Below are 20,038 nucleotides of genomic sequence, written 5' to 3'. Positions count from 1 at the left end.
GGCTGTCACGGGTTGCAGACCGATGCAAGCAACGGCGTACCTTTAGACAAACTCTTGAAGAAGACACCGAGAGAGAGAGATGATGTGTAGTTTGTAGTTGATATTTTGCCTTTTCCAAAGCACTACAACAAAAAACAAGCACCAAAACGCAAGGTGGCATCCAAGCGATTCTAGCCAAAGACAAGGGATATATAGATATATAATCAAATAGGGGGAGATAATCCCAAAAAAGAAGAAAAGGTACAATTAAAAACTCAAAATATAAAGCAGAAATTGCTAGGAGAGTTTGCCGTCTCTCTCCCTCTCTCAATGTGGCATGGAACTATGTATGTACCCAGTTGCTAGGAGCGAAAGTCTCAAAAACACCATAAAAAAACAGAACCACTTCTCTCTTTCTGATCGCCAAGCCAACGCAAGCCTCGCCGTGTTCCATCCATCTTTCTTAATTGTTCCGCTTCCCGATCGTCTTCATCAATGAAGCCGCCGCCACACTTCCCTCTGAATTCCAAGTCTCTTCTCTCTTTCTCTCAAGATTCTGCCCCTTTTTTTTTGAATTGGAATTTCGTTTTCTTTTCGTTTTTTCTCCTCACACTTTCTCACTAACCGAACAGGAAAAAGAGAGTGTTCATGGACCCTGACGTGATCGAAATCCCACCCCCTCCAACGCCGATTGTTTCTCGCTGTAGCAGCACCAAGCAACCTAAAAACAAACAGGTTCTTTTTTAAAAAGTTGCTGTCTTTATTCAATTTCGAGCTCTTCTGTTCTCCATTTATTTTGATCATGAATTTATCTTGCTTTCTTTTATTGTTTCATTCTTTTTCCTGGGTATCTAATGTCTCTGTGATTGTCAAACTTGGTGTCTTTTTGTTGTTTTTTTTTTTTGAGTAATTGAATTGGCTTCGTCATTGTCTCTGTGTTTTATTGTTAACTTCAGTTTCAGTGTGTGTAGAGTTGAAAGTACTTGATTGTGGATTAGTACATAGGATTGATAGAGTTCTGTTTGGCTTACAATCATTTTTTTTGAAGTATTGAGAGTAAGGGGTGAAGTAGATCAAAGACAATGCCATTGTTTATGTGGGTTTTCTTTACATCGAGTTTAAGCTCTTCTTTCTAGGATTTGAGTTGGGTCAATTTCAGATTTTTGTATTACAAAGTGTTTGTAATATCTGTTAATGCTACAATTGGTTTTATTTCCCCTACCTGTTGTTTATGTTTTCACGTGGAATCAATTAGAGAGTGAATAGGTATAAGTTATCTGAATCAAATATGAGCTCTTTTCAAAGTTTTTTGAAGTACATTTCATGAAGGGGAAAAAAGGGGCTTAGATTTTGGTGAGCTTGGCTGACAGGTGCTGCTTTTGAGCATGCATTAGGGAGGATGACCGTGTTTGGATGAGATAATAATGCTAACAGTAAGCTATCTTTGGAGAGAAGGAATGATTTAACACATTGTAAGCTTACATTTGTAACTTTGCAGGTTGCTTTGCTTTTTATTGTTTGGAATATTTTTTTTCCTCAATGTTTTGTGTTGTATTTGACCACCTATTCCAGGTGTGTCAGGGCTCGGGATGGTTAAGCAGCCATCTCAAGTGCAGCAGTTTTTGTTAAAGTGATGATTTTGGAGTTAAAGTGGTTACTGATAGGGTGGGATTGATTGATGAAACTAGGTTGGGAATCATATTAGTAAAGAGTGCAAATTATGAAAGTGTTCGAGGCTTGATAGGATTTAGAATGCACAAATATAAGTTTGACTTATTACTAACATCGAAACAATTTCACATTCTACGTCGAAAGATGGGTATGTTGAAAGATGGGTCATGTCATGATTCCCTGTTTTATTGTAGTAAAAACCTGGTTTTCCAAAAAATACAACCTTGTGGAGGTTACCTTTCCCCCTTCTTGAATTGAAGGAGAAAGAGTGCCTAAAGGAGGAGTTCTTAGCCATCTGGTATAAGTTTTCCAAAGCCCCTGCTATAGCTGCAGTATTGGGAATTAAGGCATGTCTTCAGTAGTCCTTGTCTTAGTGTACTTGGGCATAGGACATCTTACAGCGGCCCAAAATCAAGGAAATACTAAAAATTCTGTCCTAGATCTTGTAATACCCTGATTTCAAACTAAGAAAGACTACTTTACTCACTACTAAAGAAAAAAGAGAAAGGAGAGACCTACTAGTTGAACTTAATAAATTGAGCTATAACAGATATTCTAACACCATGTAGGATATCTATATCTGCAAAGGAAAACAAGTGAAATAATGCGGAAAAAAATGAGGGGAATAGAAAAGCAGTGAAACAAACTTCATTAAATAAATTTCTCTTGTTGTGTTGCATGAGTGGAAAAGAGAAGAAGTGAAATCAATAAATTATGTTTTTTCCCATTGCATTTTCATCAATATTTAAGTTCTTTCTACCTTTCGAGGATAATATTGAGGAAATTTTCCTTTTCTCATCTTAACTCTCAAAGAAAAGACATAAAATTTCCCTTCTTTAATTTCCTTCCCTTTCCTTTCACTTCCACCAGTCTATGCGATGTAATTGTAAAAGAAATATTATTTTGTAGGTTATTCTTCATGAAATAATTGATGTTGACAAGGAAGAAGATCCTGTTGATGTGATGATTCTTGACAAGAAATTTGACATAAAGAATAAAGGGAAATCTATAAGAGAGAATTCTGATGGTTTCAGTCAAGCTAAGGTATGTATTAGTTCATACAATGTACATTTGTTAGCACTAATATATGGTGTTTCTTCTGTTTCTTCTTATTGGTATTTTTCCCTTTTTTTCTAGGATGGCCTTTCCGATCATCTTTTCAGTTCATCCCCTGGAGCAAATAATGTGATTAACGTGGATGGTCTTGATTCTGACTCATTGTATGATGATGGTGCATGTATGGATTTTTATTCTGAAGACTTCATGGAGTTTGATGAGTATTCATATTTGCAATCCCATTTTGACAATGTGGATATTCCTCCTGGAGTGGAGGCGCCCATTCCTTGGCTGCCAAATTCTGATAATAATGCAAAGAAAAGTGCTAATGGGACTAATTCTTTCAATACAAGCAATCAAATGCAATCTAATGGTGGGGGTTCATGGTCATTGAAGCCTGCCCATGCAAGCAAGAAGCTGAGTTCAGGGAGTGGTTCAAGTTTTCATAACCCGATGGATTCTGTGAGTCATGCTTCTGGAGTGAACCTGTCCTCTCCTTGGTCATTTCCCCAGGCTGCCCAAAGTAAGAAAGAAAAAAGCATTTCACAACATGGGAGGAGTGCCTTGAATTTTCCACCTTTCCAAAGTAAAAAAAAGCCAGCCACTTCAAATAGTTCAAGTGATTATGGCTATGCAAAGCACCTAGGCGATGTTATCCTCCCTCATGGAGTCGGGCCAGCACATTTGGGACATACCAGTCTTGCTCCTGAATTTTATCCAACCCCCCCTTCATTTGTGGGAGGATTGCATCATTTTCCTATTATTGGCCCTTCCATGTCTACGTTTATGTCGAAATTCAACAATTCATTTGATAACCATACAAGTCATTCAAATTTTTATGATCCAATCGATGCTTTACATATCCCTCCTGAAGAAAAGGCTGCTGGAACTCTGAAAAATGTAAATAAAGATGATATCCTCAGAAAGTTTCAACTATTCAAACGATTTGATACAGTTGAAGATCATTCAGACCATCACTATACTTCCAAAGGTTCTTTGATGAAGCAGGTGGTTACTTTAGAAGACACAGGTTATATTTCTTTTTATTATTCTCTGTTAATGATTTGTTTGCATAATGCTAGCATCCTCCTTCTGGCAGCCACCAAAGACATGGGCAAAGAGAATTCAGGAAGAGTGGAGAATCCTGGAGAATGATTTGCCAGGTAAGCTTTATACTTTCTGATTCTGATCTCTAATCACTACCAGAAGCTTGACATGGGTACTCTCCTCCTCCTCTTCTTCTAGTGAACCTCCTTCCCCCCACTGCGCTCCCTTTGTGGTGTTCATATTATTACCTGTTCAGATTCACTAGGGGGCTACTGAAGAGTGAAGTACCGATAAATTATACAATGACAAAACAATTGAGTTGAAAGACTACCAATATTTCTGTGTATACTACCATTAAATGTCACACAAACAGTTTTTTTTATCTCATCCTAAATTTCACTAATGCTTTTCAGCATCTAGTTGTTCCCCCCCTTTGCTATTGTGATAAACTTTATAATTTTAACAGGCCATAACTTTTCAAAAAGGAGATTAGCACATGGAGGATAAATTTTTTCAACCATGAAAAGAATTCTCCTCTTGCATCTAGTGATGAATAAAAGTAGAACAAGTAAAAGTTTTTAGTGAGATTTTGTTTCCTTTGAAGTTTTGAACAATGGTGGAGCCATGGGGCCTGTAGGGGGTAGCCCCCCTTGAGATTTTTCTTCCTACTATATAAATGTATTATATTATAATGACCACCCCTCAAAATAAAATCCTAATCAGTGTTGTCAAAAGCGAAAGGCACCCTAAGGCATCAAGACTGTCAGATGGTTGAAATGCTAGGCGCATGCCTAAATTAAACAAGGTTCTATGCTATAAATTCAAATAAAATATATAATATTATAATATATAAATCACAAATATATATCTTAAAAATTAAGGTTAGAAAATTAAAGTGAAACTCAAAATATTTTAACATATTCATAAAAAGTTATACTATTCACTGTTGAAAACAAAACAAGATAATTTAAAAGAGCAAGTAGATTAACATAGTTAAATTTAAAATGTTAAAGTTTGGAATAAACTAAGTTGATTAAAAAAAAAACAAAACTTAGGTTTTAGAAACAGTAAACACAACAAGAAAAAATAAATAAATTGTGAAGTTTGAAACTGAAGTTTTAGAAACAATAAAACCACAAGAAAAAATAAATCAATTGTGAAGTTTGATGAGTGATAAACTTGAGATTTGAGAAAATATTTTTTATTAAAAAAATGAAGTAAACATTTCGGCAGAAGACATGTAAAGAAGAAATAAGATGGAGAGAGACTGTATAAGTGAAGAAGAAAGAAAATAAATGAAGAATAAACAAACAAAAAGATGCACCTGATTTTTTAGAAAAGCGTGGCTGCCAAATGTGCCTCCAGCTCTATTTTGATGATCCTTTTTTCCTTTTAAACTCTAATCTTTATTTTTATAACTATACCCTTAAATTATTTTTGTGGTGAATAGAAAGAACATGGACAAATAGGTCAAGACACATCTCAATTAAAGAAAGGGGAAAAACAACATATATTTTGACCAGGGGCTCCCTTCAGTGCTTGGTGCTTGCACTCCAAGCGAGCGCCTAGTTAAATCGTCCCTCCTGGAAAAATAAAAAGTCCTAGGTCTCACCTTACCTCACCTAGAGTGCCTAGGTGAGCGCCTCTTGACAACACTGATCTTAAATATATCATCCTATATGTATCATGTTGTAATCTTTGTTTGCGAGTGTCAAATTATATTGTGAGCTTGCATATAAAATTTATCTATGGATTTTACAGAGCAAGAAAAGTTGTACTTGAGATAACAATTGGAGTATTTTGAACTTGATATCACCCTGAATTGTAAAAAGTGTCACTATTTCAAAATTATGCCAATGATTGGTATAATCAAGAAATTAAATCAATTAGTTATACTCTTTTTGAAAAAGAGATTGTTGAAAATTTTGATATTGATAAAAAAATTGATGAGTGTTGTATGATGAAGAATATTGAGTGCAATTCAAGATACATAAGAGTTATATAAGAAGAGAATTTAGTAAGGATATTTTCATGTTTTAATACCTCTCATAGTAATTTCCATGGATATTTAGCATTGATAAGATTTTGTTATTATTAGTGATTAATGATTTTTTTTTATTGAGAAAACTTTAATTATTGCATAAATGACTTTATCTTTCTTTCTTTCTTTTTTTGAGAACTTCAATAAATACTCCCTCCCTCTTGCATATGCTTTTTCTTCCAATGTGATGGCGATCTTCAACATGTAACCAATGATGGAAAAAATGCAATTAGTTTGACTTTGTTGAGATTTTCTTGTCCAGTTAAAACACTTCACCTTATTCAGTAAAACATATTTCTTGTGAAAAGGAAAAAAGGTCCATTTAATCCTTTCTGAATTGCTTCTCTCTCCCAAGGTCTGGATAATTCATTTCTCACATTGTGTTTGCCCTACTCCTATTATGTCAACAGATTCTATATTTGTTAGGGTTTATGAAACAAGGATGGACCTATTGAGGGCTGTAATTATTGGAGCAGAGGGTACTCCCTACCACGATGGTCTCTTTTTCTTTGATGTTTTTTTCCCCGCTGGCTACCCGAAAGTACCACCGGTAGTGATCAAGGTTTTGTGTGGATTACTTTTGCATCTTCTGTTGTTCAACCATCTCATAATTTTCAATTTGTCTGTGCTAGCTTGTCTACTACCATTCTGGTGGTCTTCGACTCAACCCAAACTTATATAATTGTGGGAAGGTATGCCTCAGTCTTCTTGGAACCTGGCAGGGTAACAAGAATGAGAAGTGGCAGCCTGGAGTCTCTACTGTGCTACAAGTTCTAGTATCTATACAAGCATTGATATTGAACCAGAAGCCCTTTTTTAATGAGCCTGGATATGAACTGCTGAGTGGTTCAGCTAATGGTGAAAAACGATCTCAGGAGTACAGTGAGAGTACTTTTTTCTTATCACTCAAAACAATGGTTTACACAATGAGGAGGCCGCCTAAGGTGAATTTCTTGTAACTGCTTATTTTCATCAGGGATTCTTGCTGGTTTAAATTGTCTCCTGAGTTATTTGGATAATGATCTCGGGAGAAGCATAAATGATTGAAAGTATGGGTAATTTTCACCTTAGATCCACCACTAAACTGTTAATTGGAGTAGTTTTTAGAACGTTTAAAATATGTATGAGAAACATTGGAAGCTTAGGAATGGGTACGAACCATGAATAACTAGAAGAGTCTGAATGCTAATTGTTTCTTGTGCCTGGACCCGGTGTGCTTTGTTTGAAAGTATAAAAAAAAACACTATCAATGGATGACCTTACATCAAGAAACATACTGTTATGATTTTGTGATGATGCTTCTGTGATTATCTTACTGCAACTTCTGTGATTCTCATCCAGATTAGGCCTGTCATTTATTTCATCAAACTGTGCATATGAATTCTCAGCTGGTGAAACACTTGCTTACCTTTAGATTTAAAAACTAATCCATTCAAATCATCGTTGGTTGCAGCATTTTGAGGACTTTGTGCTGGGCCATTTCAACAAGCATGCTAATGATATTCTCGTGGCATGTAAGGCGTATATGGATGGTGCTCAGGTGGGGTGTCTGGTCAAAGGTGGGGTTCAGGATGTTGACGAGGGGGATAAGAGCTGCTCAAAGAGTTTTAAGGACTCCTTGCCTGCCTATGTTGATATGCTGGTGAAGCAGTTCTCACAAATCGGAGTTCAGGACACTGAAAATCTCCAAACATCAGAAAACGGTGGGATACTGATCGATTAATAGGCCCATGACTGCAATATAAATGAGTTATTGATGAGAAATCAATTTTGAAACTCGACGGAAGCGTCTTTACATACCTGACATGCAATATAGGTTTTCTGATTCATATCAAGAAGTTAGATGGCTATTCCTATAGGATGCTTATTTTTATTTTTCCGAATTGTACATGGATCTAGACAAGGACAAGTTCATAAAGTTTTATCTAATTATTCAGTTACATTGTAGAGATGGTGTTGGCAATCTGCAGTCAGGTTGAAATGCTAGGTACTTGGCTACAATTGATTTCGAAGTCTTGTTCATAGATCCATAACCATAGGGACAGCTTTCAATATTCATTTTACAACTTGTGGAATTAGGATATTGTTTTGAGTGATTAATGATTGCTTGTAGTCTCTGGTCGAGTTCTTTTGGCCACCTTCTGAAATTGGAAATATGTTGAAGAACTTAACAATTCTTTCAAAGATTGAAATGCTTGCTGGCTGTTTTTAGCTCTTGGTAATCTTGAAGGAGATGCTGGTTTTGGGGGAGTGCTTATCACAAGACATGTAGCTCAGTGATAGTACCCGTCCCCTGCCTAAGGATCTGTTCTCCCTTTCGTTGGAGACGAAACAAGATTTCACATTTGCCTCGAGGATATGCTTGCTACATTAATGAGTGTGTTTTCTATATTAGCGGTAAATTGTAACCTTTGTTTGACAAAAGTACATTATGGATTAGCTAATTTGTTGAACCGTGTTGGTGGACTTGCATTTATTTTATGCTGATTTGCACAACAAATCAAATATTGATGATATTTCAAATCAATTTTTTTTTATTATTATTAGAAGAGACTAGTTGTATTTCATAATTCACTACACTGTTTCACCAGGCAATTTTCCGTTGAGATCCCTTAATTTTTAGATTAGTTCCAGTTTGGTAATCAAACTTTTATTTTCATTCAACTTGGTCCTTAAAAGTTTTGTTTTCATAGAGTTTTCTATTCTTTTCAAATTGCATGTTATCACATTTGTTCTAGGGTTAATTGACAGGTAGAAATAAATTACAAGCCTTTTCCCCATGTCTACTGTTCAATTATAAAACTACATTTTAGACCTTAGATTTTTATTTTTTTTAATGTCTGGTCCCTTTCTGTTTTTGGATTTTTCATTTCGATACCAAACTTATTTTCTTACATCTCAATCCATAGATCTTGAAAAAGAAGAGGGTGCTAAAAGATTTTAGAAGAAAGAAAACTTTCAAGTGGTTAAATTTTGACTATATCTTATCAGTAGGAAAATCAGTTACAACTTACAAGGATGTTTTTAGGAACATTCTCAGCTTGGACTTGGACTGCAGGAACCTCCTCAATGTTCATTTGAACAGAAAACCTAACTCTTTGTCTTTGCTATAATGATTAATTTTCTTTAGAAGACGAGTTGCCATTAGGAGATGTTGTAGACATGTACATGACTAGGTATAGACGGGGTGGACCTACTGAATTCAAATCTAGTTGTCCCATTAAAAACCCTATATAAAGAAACATTCAGGGAATGCAAGGTATTGACAAAAATAATATGAAAGCAAAATTACCTGAAACGCTTTATAACCCTTTGACCATATAATTGATGTCATATTAAGTATGAAGATTATCCAATCTGGTGCAAACTCTCTCATTTTCTGGGCCAATGAATGGTTTTTCATTCACACCCAGTAGGGGTGTTCTCCAATAATAGGTACAGGCTTACAACCCCAAATTGGGCTATATCCATCATGAGGTATGGCTAAGCCAATATACCTCACTATTACCCATTGTCCACTCCACTTTTTTGAATGAGAAGCTTTCCCCTCATAGTTTTTCATTGGTCCATTTTGCCAATTGACGAAAGTAAAAAACTAAGGGATTGAAAGCCCCCCTTGAATGCTACTAATCAATGTATAATACTGTCTAAATACCCTGATCGATGACTCCTTATTAAAAATACTCAATAAATCTTCAAATGAGGATAGAATAATACATTCATTGGGATGAATTTGAGCAGGACTAGGATATAGTATCTCAAAACATCTCTTACAAATTCTTGTAAAGGAAACAAATATCCAAACTTATATAGACATATAAGAGCTATAATGATAATATTACTCCCACCATATTTGTTGGTGACTTGAGAGACATGATCACCAACTTCATGAATGTCCACAATATAATCTCCTGACTGACTAGCATTGGTCAGGGATACTTGGTCATAAGTGACTGAACTCTATATATCATCCATAGGAGTCTTGGGTAGTATTAGTTGTCCCTTCAGGTTAGAAACCTCCTGGGGAACATTCTCGTCCTTTCTTCCAGCAGCAGAAGAAGAAGGTTGGGCACCATCCCTCTCAGATCTAGGGCTAATTTTTATGGCCGAAGATCATTAACGAATGGCTTCAGTTTCAGGCCTAAAACTGAAATCATCTTCAGGGGATATATTTTCTTTTCCTTTTCTAAAGGTCATGATAGTAGAAGGAAGAAAAAAATGGCGAAGGTTTTATAAAAACACAAGGAAAAAAGATCTAGTTTACCTAGTCAATGAATTCTTCTTTAATGTTAAACTACTCTCTTCTTGTAAAATATTGAAAATACCGAGATCCTAAAAAAAAAAGGTTTAAGCAAAGTACAAGAAAAAAGGAAGATAGAGATGTAAGACAGATGACATCTCATCTATAACTCTAGGAAGGTCAATAGCCTACAATATTTATTGGGCATTGTCGGGTGGTCTTCCTCAAAACCCTTGTTTTTCTCTTTAGAAACCTTTTTAGATTTACAAAGTCTTATCGCCTTTTCTCAAAAAAAAACAAGATGTCTATATTAACTGCTTGTCTCCCTCAAAATCTCTTAATCCTTTAATGCAAGATCACACATTAAATGCGTAGAGGGACAATTGATGAGTTAATTTTTGGTTAAGATTTTTATTTATAAAAAATCTTCTTAAATAAAATGTGTCTGAAAAACATGTCAAACCCGGTGTATTTGGGTTTGGCAGTCAACCAAGCTCAAGGTGACGTGAGTCTAACGAACATATCAAATCCAAAGAACTTGGATTTGGTAGTTAGCCAAGTCCAAAAAAACTTGGGTTTGACAAACATGCCAGATCCAAAAAACTTGAGCTTCGTAGTCAGTCAAGCTTAAGACAACGTGAGTTTGACAAACATCCTAGACCCAAAGAACTTAGACTTGGTAGTTAGCTAAGCCCAAGATAACGTTGTCTGAAAAACATGCCAGACCTAAAAAACTTGAAACTTGGCAGTTAGTCAAGCTCAATATAACGTGAGTCTGACAATCTTTTTAAATAAAATAAGTTCGGAAAACATACCAAACCCAATGTATTTGGGTTTGGCAATCAATTAAGCCCAATGTAACATGAGTTTAATGAACATGGCAGACCTAAAGAACTTGAATTTTGTATTCAGCCAAGTCTGATAAAACTTGGGTCTAACAAACATGTTAGATCCAAAGAACTTAGGCTTGACAGTCAGCCAAGCTTAAGATAATGAGAATTTGGAAAACATTTCAGACCCAAAGAACTTAGACTTGGAAGTCAGGCAAACCCAAGATAACATGAGTCTGGAAAACATGTCATATCTAAAGAATTTAGACTTGGAAGTTAGGCAAACCCAAGATAACATGAGTTTTGAAAACATGCCAAACCCAAAGAACTTAGCAGTTAGCCAAGTCCAAGGTAATGTGGGTCTGCAAAACATGCCAGACCTAAAGGACTCGGACTTGACAATTAGCCAAGTCCAAAGGTAATGTGGGTCTCACAAATATATCAAACCCAAAGAACTTGAACTTGACAGTTAGCCAAGCTTAAAGTAATATAGGTTTGGCAAAGTTGGTAGCCAGCCAAGTTCAAGGAAACATGAGTTTGACAAACATGCCAGATCCAAAGACCTTGGACATCACTAAGTACTAAGGCTATATGCCTGATCCTGGATGATCCTTTACAATATAAGTATAAAAGACGTGATAAACCGTCATGCCTCTCAATCTAGAATAATTGTTCATATTAAGGTAATGATTTTCCTATACTTATAGGTGTATACTAGGTCTCTTAAGGGACCTACCAGACTTTATCATCGGAGGGTAAGTCCTCCCGATTAGAAATGTTTTTGCAAGTATTCAAGATTTATTATTAACCTAGAGTTCCTTAGATTAAGAAGGAGAATCCAAACACTTGAATATATTAATTAACTACTATCTCAAATACTAAATAAATTTTTAGTTACATATCTTGGAATTTAGGATATTATCACAATAGAAACATAGAAACATAGAGAGAGGATCAAGAGCTGAGGCAGAAGTGGACTGTGACAATGAAAAAGCACAATGTTCAAGGAATAACCTTCAGGGTATAAAATTGAGAGGTGAGATTCACTGTCTGAGATATGTCTAAAATGTTGCTTTGCTGTTCTGGCTGTGGATACATGCCCAAGTAGGATAGAATTGCGAATATGTGATGAAGTTGATGTATAATCATTTGCTATTATACTCATTGAGTTGTGTTAATTAATTTTACCAAATATTTTGGTGAGGTTTGCATTATTGATATTTATTTCCGGTACCTGAGACAAAGAATTGTCATTCTATCTATGATCTCTGCTTTCCTGTGGCCTGTGTGCTTGGCAGGGTTGGTTTACTGCTTCCGTTTCAGGCTGGACACATGCCCTTTGTCACTATGGGATACAACTGTTTTTGTGGTGCCCCTTGGCTTTTCGTTTGGGTGCTCTATTTTTTTTTTTTTCCACTTAATTGTCAAAATCTAGTTTGGTTTGGGTTTGCAAGGGTCCAGTCCTATTCTGTGCTATTTTTTTCTGGGACAGTGATGTCTGCTGCAGTTTTGTTCTCTGCTTCCCTGCTATGTGGCTAACATTAGCAAGCTGTAATCAAATGCATCAATTGCAATATATTGATTCGTAGCTTCGAAGTCTTTGGGTAGTGCTATTAATTAAGTCAGCAGGCTAGATTTTGTTCTGTTAGTTGTTGTGGATAATCTTATAACAATATGCAGTCTAGCAGATGGACGTCTTTCTTCTCATTTGCTTCAAATTACAAATACACAATGAACGTTCGTAACATCTAGCTCCAGGATGAATACATTACCTCCTGCTCGGTTCCAGGGTTTCTTGATGATCGAGGCAACTAGCTTGAGCTTTGCATGGAACTAAGCATGTGATACCAGACAAGTGAAGTAACATATCAGTTGAGACTTCGGGATTGAAGTTGCTTGTCCCTGTCCTCCTTTTTCATACAAACTTAAACATGAAAACCTTCTGCATCTTCACATAGCTTGCCTACTGAGGGCAAGCAGAAGAAAAAACAAAAACAAAATTAAGGAAAACAACGGCAAATGAAAGTGTCATATTGTTATCAAACATTCTCCTTCCCTGGGGTCTGAACAACGATAAGTTTCTATGAGTAGACAAGAATGAGAATCACCTCCATCTCCATACAGGCTATCTTTATTGGTGACACAAGATTCTGTATACTCAATTAAGTACAAAACACCCTCTCTATTTCCTTTGTGAGAATAAGAAATAACAAATATACTGCCCAAATAATATAAGCTAGTCCCTAATAGTAACAAAAACAGCCACATTTTATTAAATCCAACTATGATGCCTCAAAAACCTTGTATTTTAAGCATACCCACATGTTCCATATTGACATTTAACCCCCGGGGAACACTTATTGTTGCATTTTCCACAATTACTGGCGTTGTAAATGACGTTTGTACATTTTCCATTGCAGCAAGACTCTCCAAACTTGCACTTTTTACCACATTGTCCACAGTTGTTCTCGTCTCCAAGAACATTGCGGCAATGTTTCTTGCAACAGTAAAGCAGGCCCGTGCCTTTGTTGGCCGAAACGCCATTACATTTGCTATTTCGCTCAGCGTTACATCGTGCACCTTTCTTTATGACAGTGGCCAAGAACCGGCTTCTTGATCTGAAATTGACTGGTGGGGTGTCGAGAACATACTCTTCATCTTCATCTTCTATATCGACCGATAGGGTTATTTGAGTGTGCAAGGCTAGGAGGATGGAAACGACCAGGGAGAGAATGGTTGCAAGTTTGAGTAGAGAACTGGCCATTCTCTAAAAAAAGGTGGGAATGTGTCTTCAAGAGCAAGGGAGCTGAAGGGTATTTAAACTGCAAGCTTGTGATAAAAATATTCCATAATTAATACAAGGAAATTGCTGCCTCGGAGTCTTGTCCAGGCTGGTAAAGTTCTTACACTAACTAGTATATAATGATAAAGCATTCTTAATGAAACTCTAGATTCTCGGCTTAGTCAAATAAATATAATTTGACTAATTCGAGTCATGAAAGCCTGGCCATGCCTCTAAATTCTAACTTCGAAATTTGAATACCTGTCCAAATTTAAGGAGACCCTAGATCCGTAGGGTATCTATCTTATAACTTAATTGTCCCATTACAATTTGTTTGGCATTGGAAATTGTGACTATTTATGCCGTGGAGTTGTTAAAGCTAGCTCGAGTCTTGCAATAAAAAATATGTTAATTACTATTCAATTCAATCAGGGAAAAATAACCTCCAATCCCTTTTTAAACCATGCAAAAATTAGGATACATTATTGATAGCTTGGAGAGTTATTTTTTAAGAAAATAATATAAATTATATCTTGAAATTTTATTTTTTACTTTATATATAATTTTTGATTGAGATAATTTTTTGATATGATATTATATTATAGTTTTGATAATAAAAAAATTATCAAAAAATTAATAAAATTATAGTTTTATAGTTTTGATAATCAAAAAATTATAAATTTAAATTTCATTATTATATTTGAATTAACAAAATTAATTACAAAGTAATAAAAAGTACAAGTTTCAAGCTTGAAAACATATAATAAAAACTACTAATGTAAATTACATATAATTGTTTAATTTATATTATTTGGTCGGGACTACTTACTAATCATATGATGGTGCTAATTGCCTGACCACGAAGGCTAGGTAGGTCGCCTGTGAACGTGTGAGTGATCTTCTTTTCCGGCAGCAAATGCGTTGAGCCACCACTGAAACACGCTTCTCAACTCGTGATCACAGCAATGAGATTAATGAAGGATGTAGGTGTGCCATATTATATGATTCGTCGGTTCCATAAACAAATCTTAATATCTAAACTATAAAATTATTAATACGGTTGACATGCCTCGTTCCTCTAATGAGCTCAAGTTTTCATCGATCTCCAACCGTGATCATTACATAACGCGTTGACTCCATAACCCTACGAATATTCTCTTGTTTTGTGTTTCCAGATCAAATCACATGCGCCGCGAGAACTGATAGTCCACTGCTGCTGCTTCTTCTTTCTTTTTTTCTTTCTTTCCTTTTGAGTTGTACCATATGAGAATTGCTACAGTCTTCTTCTAGAATGGCATGTTGCTGCAATACTTTACCTAGAAGGGCAGCAAACAGGGCAGTGTGTGATTGATCGATGAAGAAATTGAAGTAGTTACATGCTGCTTCTTCTTCTTCTTTTAAACCATCGGGCCGGTGTCGTAAAACAAATTTTCACGTCTTGGGGCTGAGATTTTTCTCGATCGAATTTAGGCACGTCGACTTTGCATGTAGACTAAAAGCATTCATGATGAGAATTCTTCTGCGTACAGCTTTCTCTTTAATTCAACCTTGAAATGATAACATAAAAAGTGAATCCTTGAAGGTTCTGTGCATTCTTCAATTCATAAAACAAAGCACAAAAAGCAGTTTCTCTCAGAAAGTCTATTTATATCAAAGTTGAATTAATATATTCATCTCTTGCTTGTACAAAAATAAATTTAAGGAGATGAAGTATAAAACTGCGACTGGATTGTCTTAATGAATCTATAAACCTGTCACGGGAGTGCTTCAAAGACGTGTAATTCGAGGCTGCTGGATGCAACTTGGCAAAGAGAAACTAATTTGATTTCAGTTAATTTCCTGGTTGCATTAATTGATATTAATTTACCTCCAAGAATGTCAAGTCCCAATATTTCATAATGCAAGTGTGATCTGGTTAAATGAATCTGAACCAATATTTGTCGGAGAAAATTGACTTGGAACTATTACATCTACCACCAGCTAGCTAGCTAGCATCGGAATATACAACTATTTCTATCGACTTGTTGCAGGCATTCAAGTATTGGCCTAGGTTGTCCGAAGTTATCAAACAACTAGGACAGCTTCGCCGAGGACGAAACAAGATTCTAAGCCATCATGTGTCTTTGGATCCATGTGAAAATCTCTTGGAAAATAAATGATGGATAAAATGATGTGGTGGTGTAGATATGTTTCGTCGGAGGGGAGGCTTTTCTTGTCTTGCTATGCATGGGCAATTTTATTTCAGTGCTGAAGGCTATTTTGCATTCATTAGGCAGTGCAAAATGGCGCAACCATGTGCATGAAACATGGGAACTCCCATGGACGGCCTCTTCGGCACTATATCGTTGTCCGGAAAGCCATCTTGCTGTTGTTGACTCGGCGTTAGGAGACCTCTTCATTAGTTAAAGGAACGCGTCCTGTGTTGAGCTTTTGTATTTTGCTCTAATTAATTCATATTAAGAAAAAATATATTCAAAATGGCATAATGCGTGTATAGTGGCTAGCTAAACAACAATCTTCTAATTCTACTTCTCCATTTAGCATTGATCTTCTCAATTTGGCTTTGGTTTGAACGAAAAATTAGTGGTTCTGAAACCTTTTTCTTTCGTCTGGTTTAGTTTTTCAAAACCATTTAAGTTTTTTATTTTCTCATCCAATATTTTCATCTAAAAGTAAAATTAATTTAAAATTAAAAAAAATAATTATTATTAATTTGATATCATTTAAGGATTTTTTCAGTTTTTCCATTTAAACTTGAGTTGTTTGATAATTAAGCTTCATAATTTTATTTAATTTGCTTTAAACAGGATTACCCTAGTGTCATGAACAAGTCAGATATTTGATAGGTTAACCTGGATGGGCTCTGGTTGTTTTTTTTATTTTTTTTTTGTTGTCATCTTTTTCCCGGTTTATTTATTATCATTGTATTTTTTTAATTCATATTATTAAACTAGCCAAGCTTATTAAACATGTCACACACGAAATTGTAGCGAGCTCATAAAAAATAAAAGCTTGTTTATGTTTGGGATAAAGATGGAAATATGTGTCACTACCTTGTATTATGATCATTAGAAAACCTTAACTAGTTTGTAAAGTCCCAAGTTAAGAGGCTGGTTATGCTAAAGAGAAGATATTATCATCCTAAAGCATTTACCCGAGGTAATTTGCATTGCTAATTGTTTTATATTCCTAATAGTCTATTATGCCTATCGATCGTATTTATGGTCTATCTGTATAGGTCTACTGTGATGATTTAAACTCAATGTAGGTTTTATGATTGTTTATTATAAGATCCTAATTATTTTTATCACTCTTATTTTTTGGTGAATTTATATTTTTATGCTTATTTACTTTAGATTATGATTTGTGAATATCAATAGTTTATCAAGTTATATTAGTGAGTAATTAGGTGGGCTTATATTGGGCTCATTGAACCCAACACAAATCCCATAAGGAGTCTATGAATAATGCCTTGTTAAGATTCATTTATCATATAGTACTTAAGATTCATTTGTAATATTTATTGAGTAAATAAAAATAGTATGCCCCAGTCTTATCCAAGCAGTGGCCATTATAGGTTCATTTACTTGGAATAGAACTAGCATATGCCTAACTTAAAGATTTCATTTTTAGAAGCATACACAAGGTAAATAAAACCAAAACCATAATTAGAACAACCAAATGGTCCAAAACTTTATCAATATCATTCTTCCAACCACAATAATGATATCTTTGAAATTTCTAGAAACGTGTGATTTTCATATCATAGTATCATTGACATTTTAAGAATCATATACACAAGCAATGTCACATTATAATAGGCCTCATAAACAGTCCATATCACAGTAGGTATTATTACAAACATGCAAACTAAAACCTTTAAAGAAAAACAAATAAAATGGAGAGAGACATTAAAAAATATACATTAGCTGGACACAAACTAGATGTTGCATTGAACCAAACTACAAACTATCACAGTAGTCTTAAAAGTGGTAAGCTCATAACAAGAACGATGTTTAAGGGAGGAAATGGTATAATGCTAATTGTGAGACCTGTTTTACAAATGATCCTAAAAATGACAAGGACAACATCTAAATCTAGTCTAAATGATACCAAAATTGGTAAAAATGATGATGGTAAGATGAGATTTAGCTAAAAGAAGAGAAAAACTTAGTACCTAGAAATTGAAAGTGTCTTCAAAGAAGAAGATGAAAGAACAAATGGTTTGTGTACTAATGGGTCAAAACATTTGATGTGGTCAAAGATCAATTTGATCCTCGAATTCCAACACTTTTTTTTATATATAAATAATGCCTATGAAGTTTTGATTTCTTAATGTGACCCATGTGTAAAGCTAAATAATTAAAATGTCTCAATTAGATCCCTAACCACATTTAAAACAAACCTTTGATTTCTCCATTCTTTAAATAGGTCTTTGGATTTCAAAAGTCAACTTAATTGAAGGAAAAAACAATTATCAGAGTTGGAGTTTGTTCAACTAACAAGTTTTTTTAATCTTAAATGTCATCCTTTTATATTGGGTTTTAATTGGGATTGAACTTGATATTTTGCTTTGATTGGCTTCGGGCAGGGTTCTTGAGATGCCGAGGGGGGGCGTTTGGTTAATGTTTAATTTGTAAAAATTAAATGAAATTATATTGATTTAAAATAATTGAAGTTATGGGGACCTAAATTGAACAACAAATAAATATTCAACCTCTTTTTCTTGAAAGAATCAGAACATGAATATTGCACGAGCAGGGATAAAATCAACCCTATTTTTTTTTGTCACTCAATTCCTTTTCTCTTCAATTTGATCCATTCAACAATATTTTTTGGTTGCCTAGATAAGAAGATACCATGATGTCGAGGAAACATTCTAAAATTAAGTTGAAATTTATTGATCTTAAACAATTAAGGTTTTAAAGACCAAATTTGAAACAAAAAATAATTACAGGAATTGGGGTAAATGGGAGTGTAAAAAAAATTGGCTCATACATTGCATATGCCAGCGTATGAAAAATGTTGTCATACTCAAGTGGCGTGTGTGGTGTTGTACAATGGTAGAATGTCGCCTTATCTCAAAAAGCCCTTGTTGGTGGTGCGACGTGTACATATGAGTGGCACGTGGGTGTCCTTTTTTTTTTTCCTTCTCTCCTCTCTTTGCTCTCTCCTCTCTTTTTTTTTTTAATGCAAATTTGCCAAGGTATATTGCCTTTCTTTTTTCTAACAAATTTAGTTCTTATTATTTTAATTGCTATTTGTTTTGTATTAGATTTTTTTTAGTTGATTTTTTTTCAATTTCATCATTTTACATTAGGTTGATTGAGAATTGAATTTTTTAATTTTTTAATTTTCCTTTTATAAGGTAATCTTAAACTCATTACCCGGGCCATGAGTTTGTAAAGTTAGCCCAAATTGGCATGTATTTTTTTAGGTTCTTTTTAAAAAATTTTTTAAAATTTTATCCTTTAACACTAAGTTGATTGGGGATTGTGCTTTATAATTTTATTTCTCTTTCATTTCTATGGGGTTATCTTAGTCTCAAGACCTGGATCACGAGTTTAGTGAGTTATCTAGTTTGACCTGACTCCCCTTTTTTTCATTATTTTCTAAAAATTAGATTTCTTACAATTTTATCCTTCAATATTCGGTTGGTTTGAGAATTTAAATTCATAATTGTTTTTTAATTTATTTTCTACGAGATTATCCTACTCTCACGGCTCAAGTCATTGGTTGCAAGACTGACCCGAGTTTGCTCATGTTATTTTTTTTTTTATCATTTTTAATTAATGATTTTTTTTAATTTTGTCTTTCTATAGTAGGTTATTTGAGAATTGAGTTTTATTTTTTTTTAATTTTTCTTTCTATGAGGGGTTATTATTTTTTTATGATCGAGGTTGTGTATTTAGCGGTTTAATCAAGGTTGCTCTAGGTCAATCCAATATATTGTTGTTTAAATATTTTACAAAAATACATGTCATTTGGTATTTTAAAAGTTGTAGTCTAATATACATAAAATGTTTATTAATGATTAATAATTTTTTAAGCCTTTACATTATTTTTACATATTAAAAAAAATTGATCTATAGTTAGAATTGGCAAAAAAAAATATAATCAATAACTAAAGAAAAAAATCAAATGTTTCTTTGTCATATTCTTATATAAAATAAAATAGGGATGTTAATGGGGCATCACATTTAATTATTTATTTCAATTTTTCATTTCCTACATTCATTTTTCCATGTAAATCAAACATTAGTTAAAAAAAGATAAATATTAAAAAATAATTCATTTTCTAAGAAAATGTTTTTCCTATCCTCCCAATATATTATGCTTTTTTTTTTAAAAAAAAACCTTTAGTTAAATTAAAGGCCATGGAATAGTAGTAA

The 20,038-nt window shown here is 34.3% G+C and overlaps 1 protein-coding gene across 1 annotated transcript; it reads left to right on the top strand.

The window, feature by feature from the left end:
- The first annotated feature begins 213 nt into the window (after positions 1-213).
- LOC133703486 (probable ubiquitin-conjugating enzyme E2 25) lies at positions 214-7,741 on the top strand. The gene is made up of 8 exons (XM_062128042.1): positions 214-509; positions 612-714; positions 2,560-2,694; positions 2,788-3,714; positions 3,806-3,869; positions 6,205-6,344; positions 6,427-6,738; positions 7,248-7,741. Exons 1-8 carry the CDS (start codon positions 475-477, stop codon positions 7,515-7,517), a joined length of 1,986 nt encoding a protein of 661 aa, XP_061984026.1. The 5' UTR covers positions 214-474; the 3' UTR covers positions 7,518-7,741.
- The last annotated feature ends 12,297 nt before the right edge of the window (positions 7,742-20,038 follow it).

Source organism: Populus nigra, chromosome 9 (genome assembly GCF_951802175.1).
Source record: "Populus nigra chromosome 9, ddPopNigr1.1, whole genome shotgun sequence".
Taxonomy (NCBI): Eukaryota; Viridiplantae; Streptophyta; class Magnoliopsida; order Malpighiales; family Salicaceae; genus Populus; species Populus nigra.
The sequence above is the reverse complement of the archived record's forward strand: the minus strand, read 5'-3'. Positions and strand labels throughout refer to the sequence as shown.

Coding starts and splice junctions, on each gene's coding strand:
- LOC133703486 (XM_062128042.1), top strand. CDS start 475: ATGAAGCCGCCGCCACACTTCCCTCTGAATTCCAA. Junction 715..2,559: donor AGCAACCTAAAAACAAACAG/GTTCTTTTTTAA, acceptor ATTATTTTGTAG/GTTATTCTTCATGAAATAAT. Junction 6,739..7,247: donor CAATGAGGAGGCCGCCTAAG/GTGAATTTCTTG, acceptor CGTTGGTTGCAG/CATTTTGAGGACTTTGTGCT.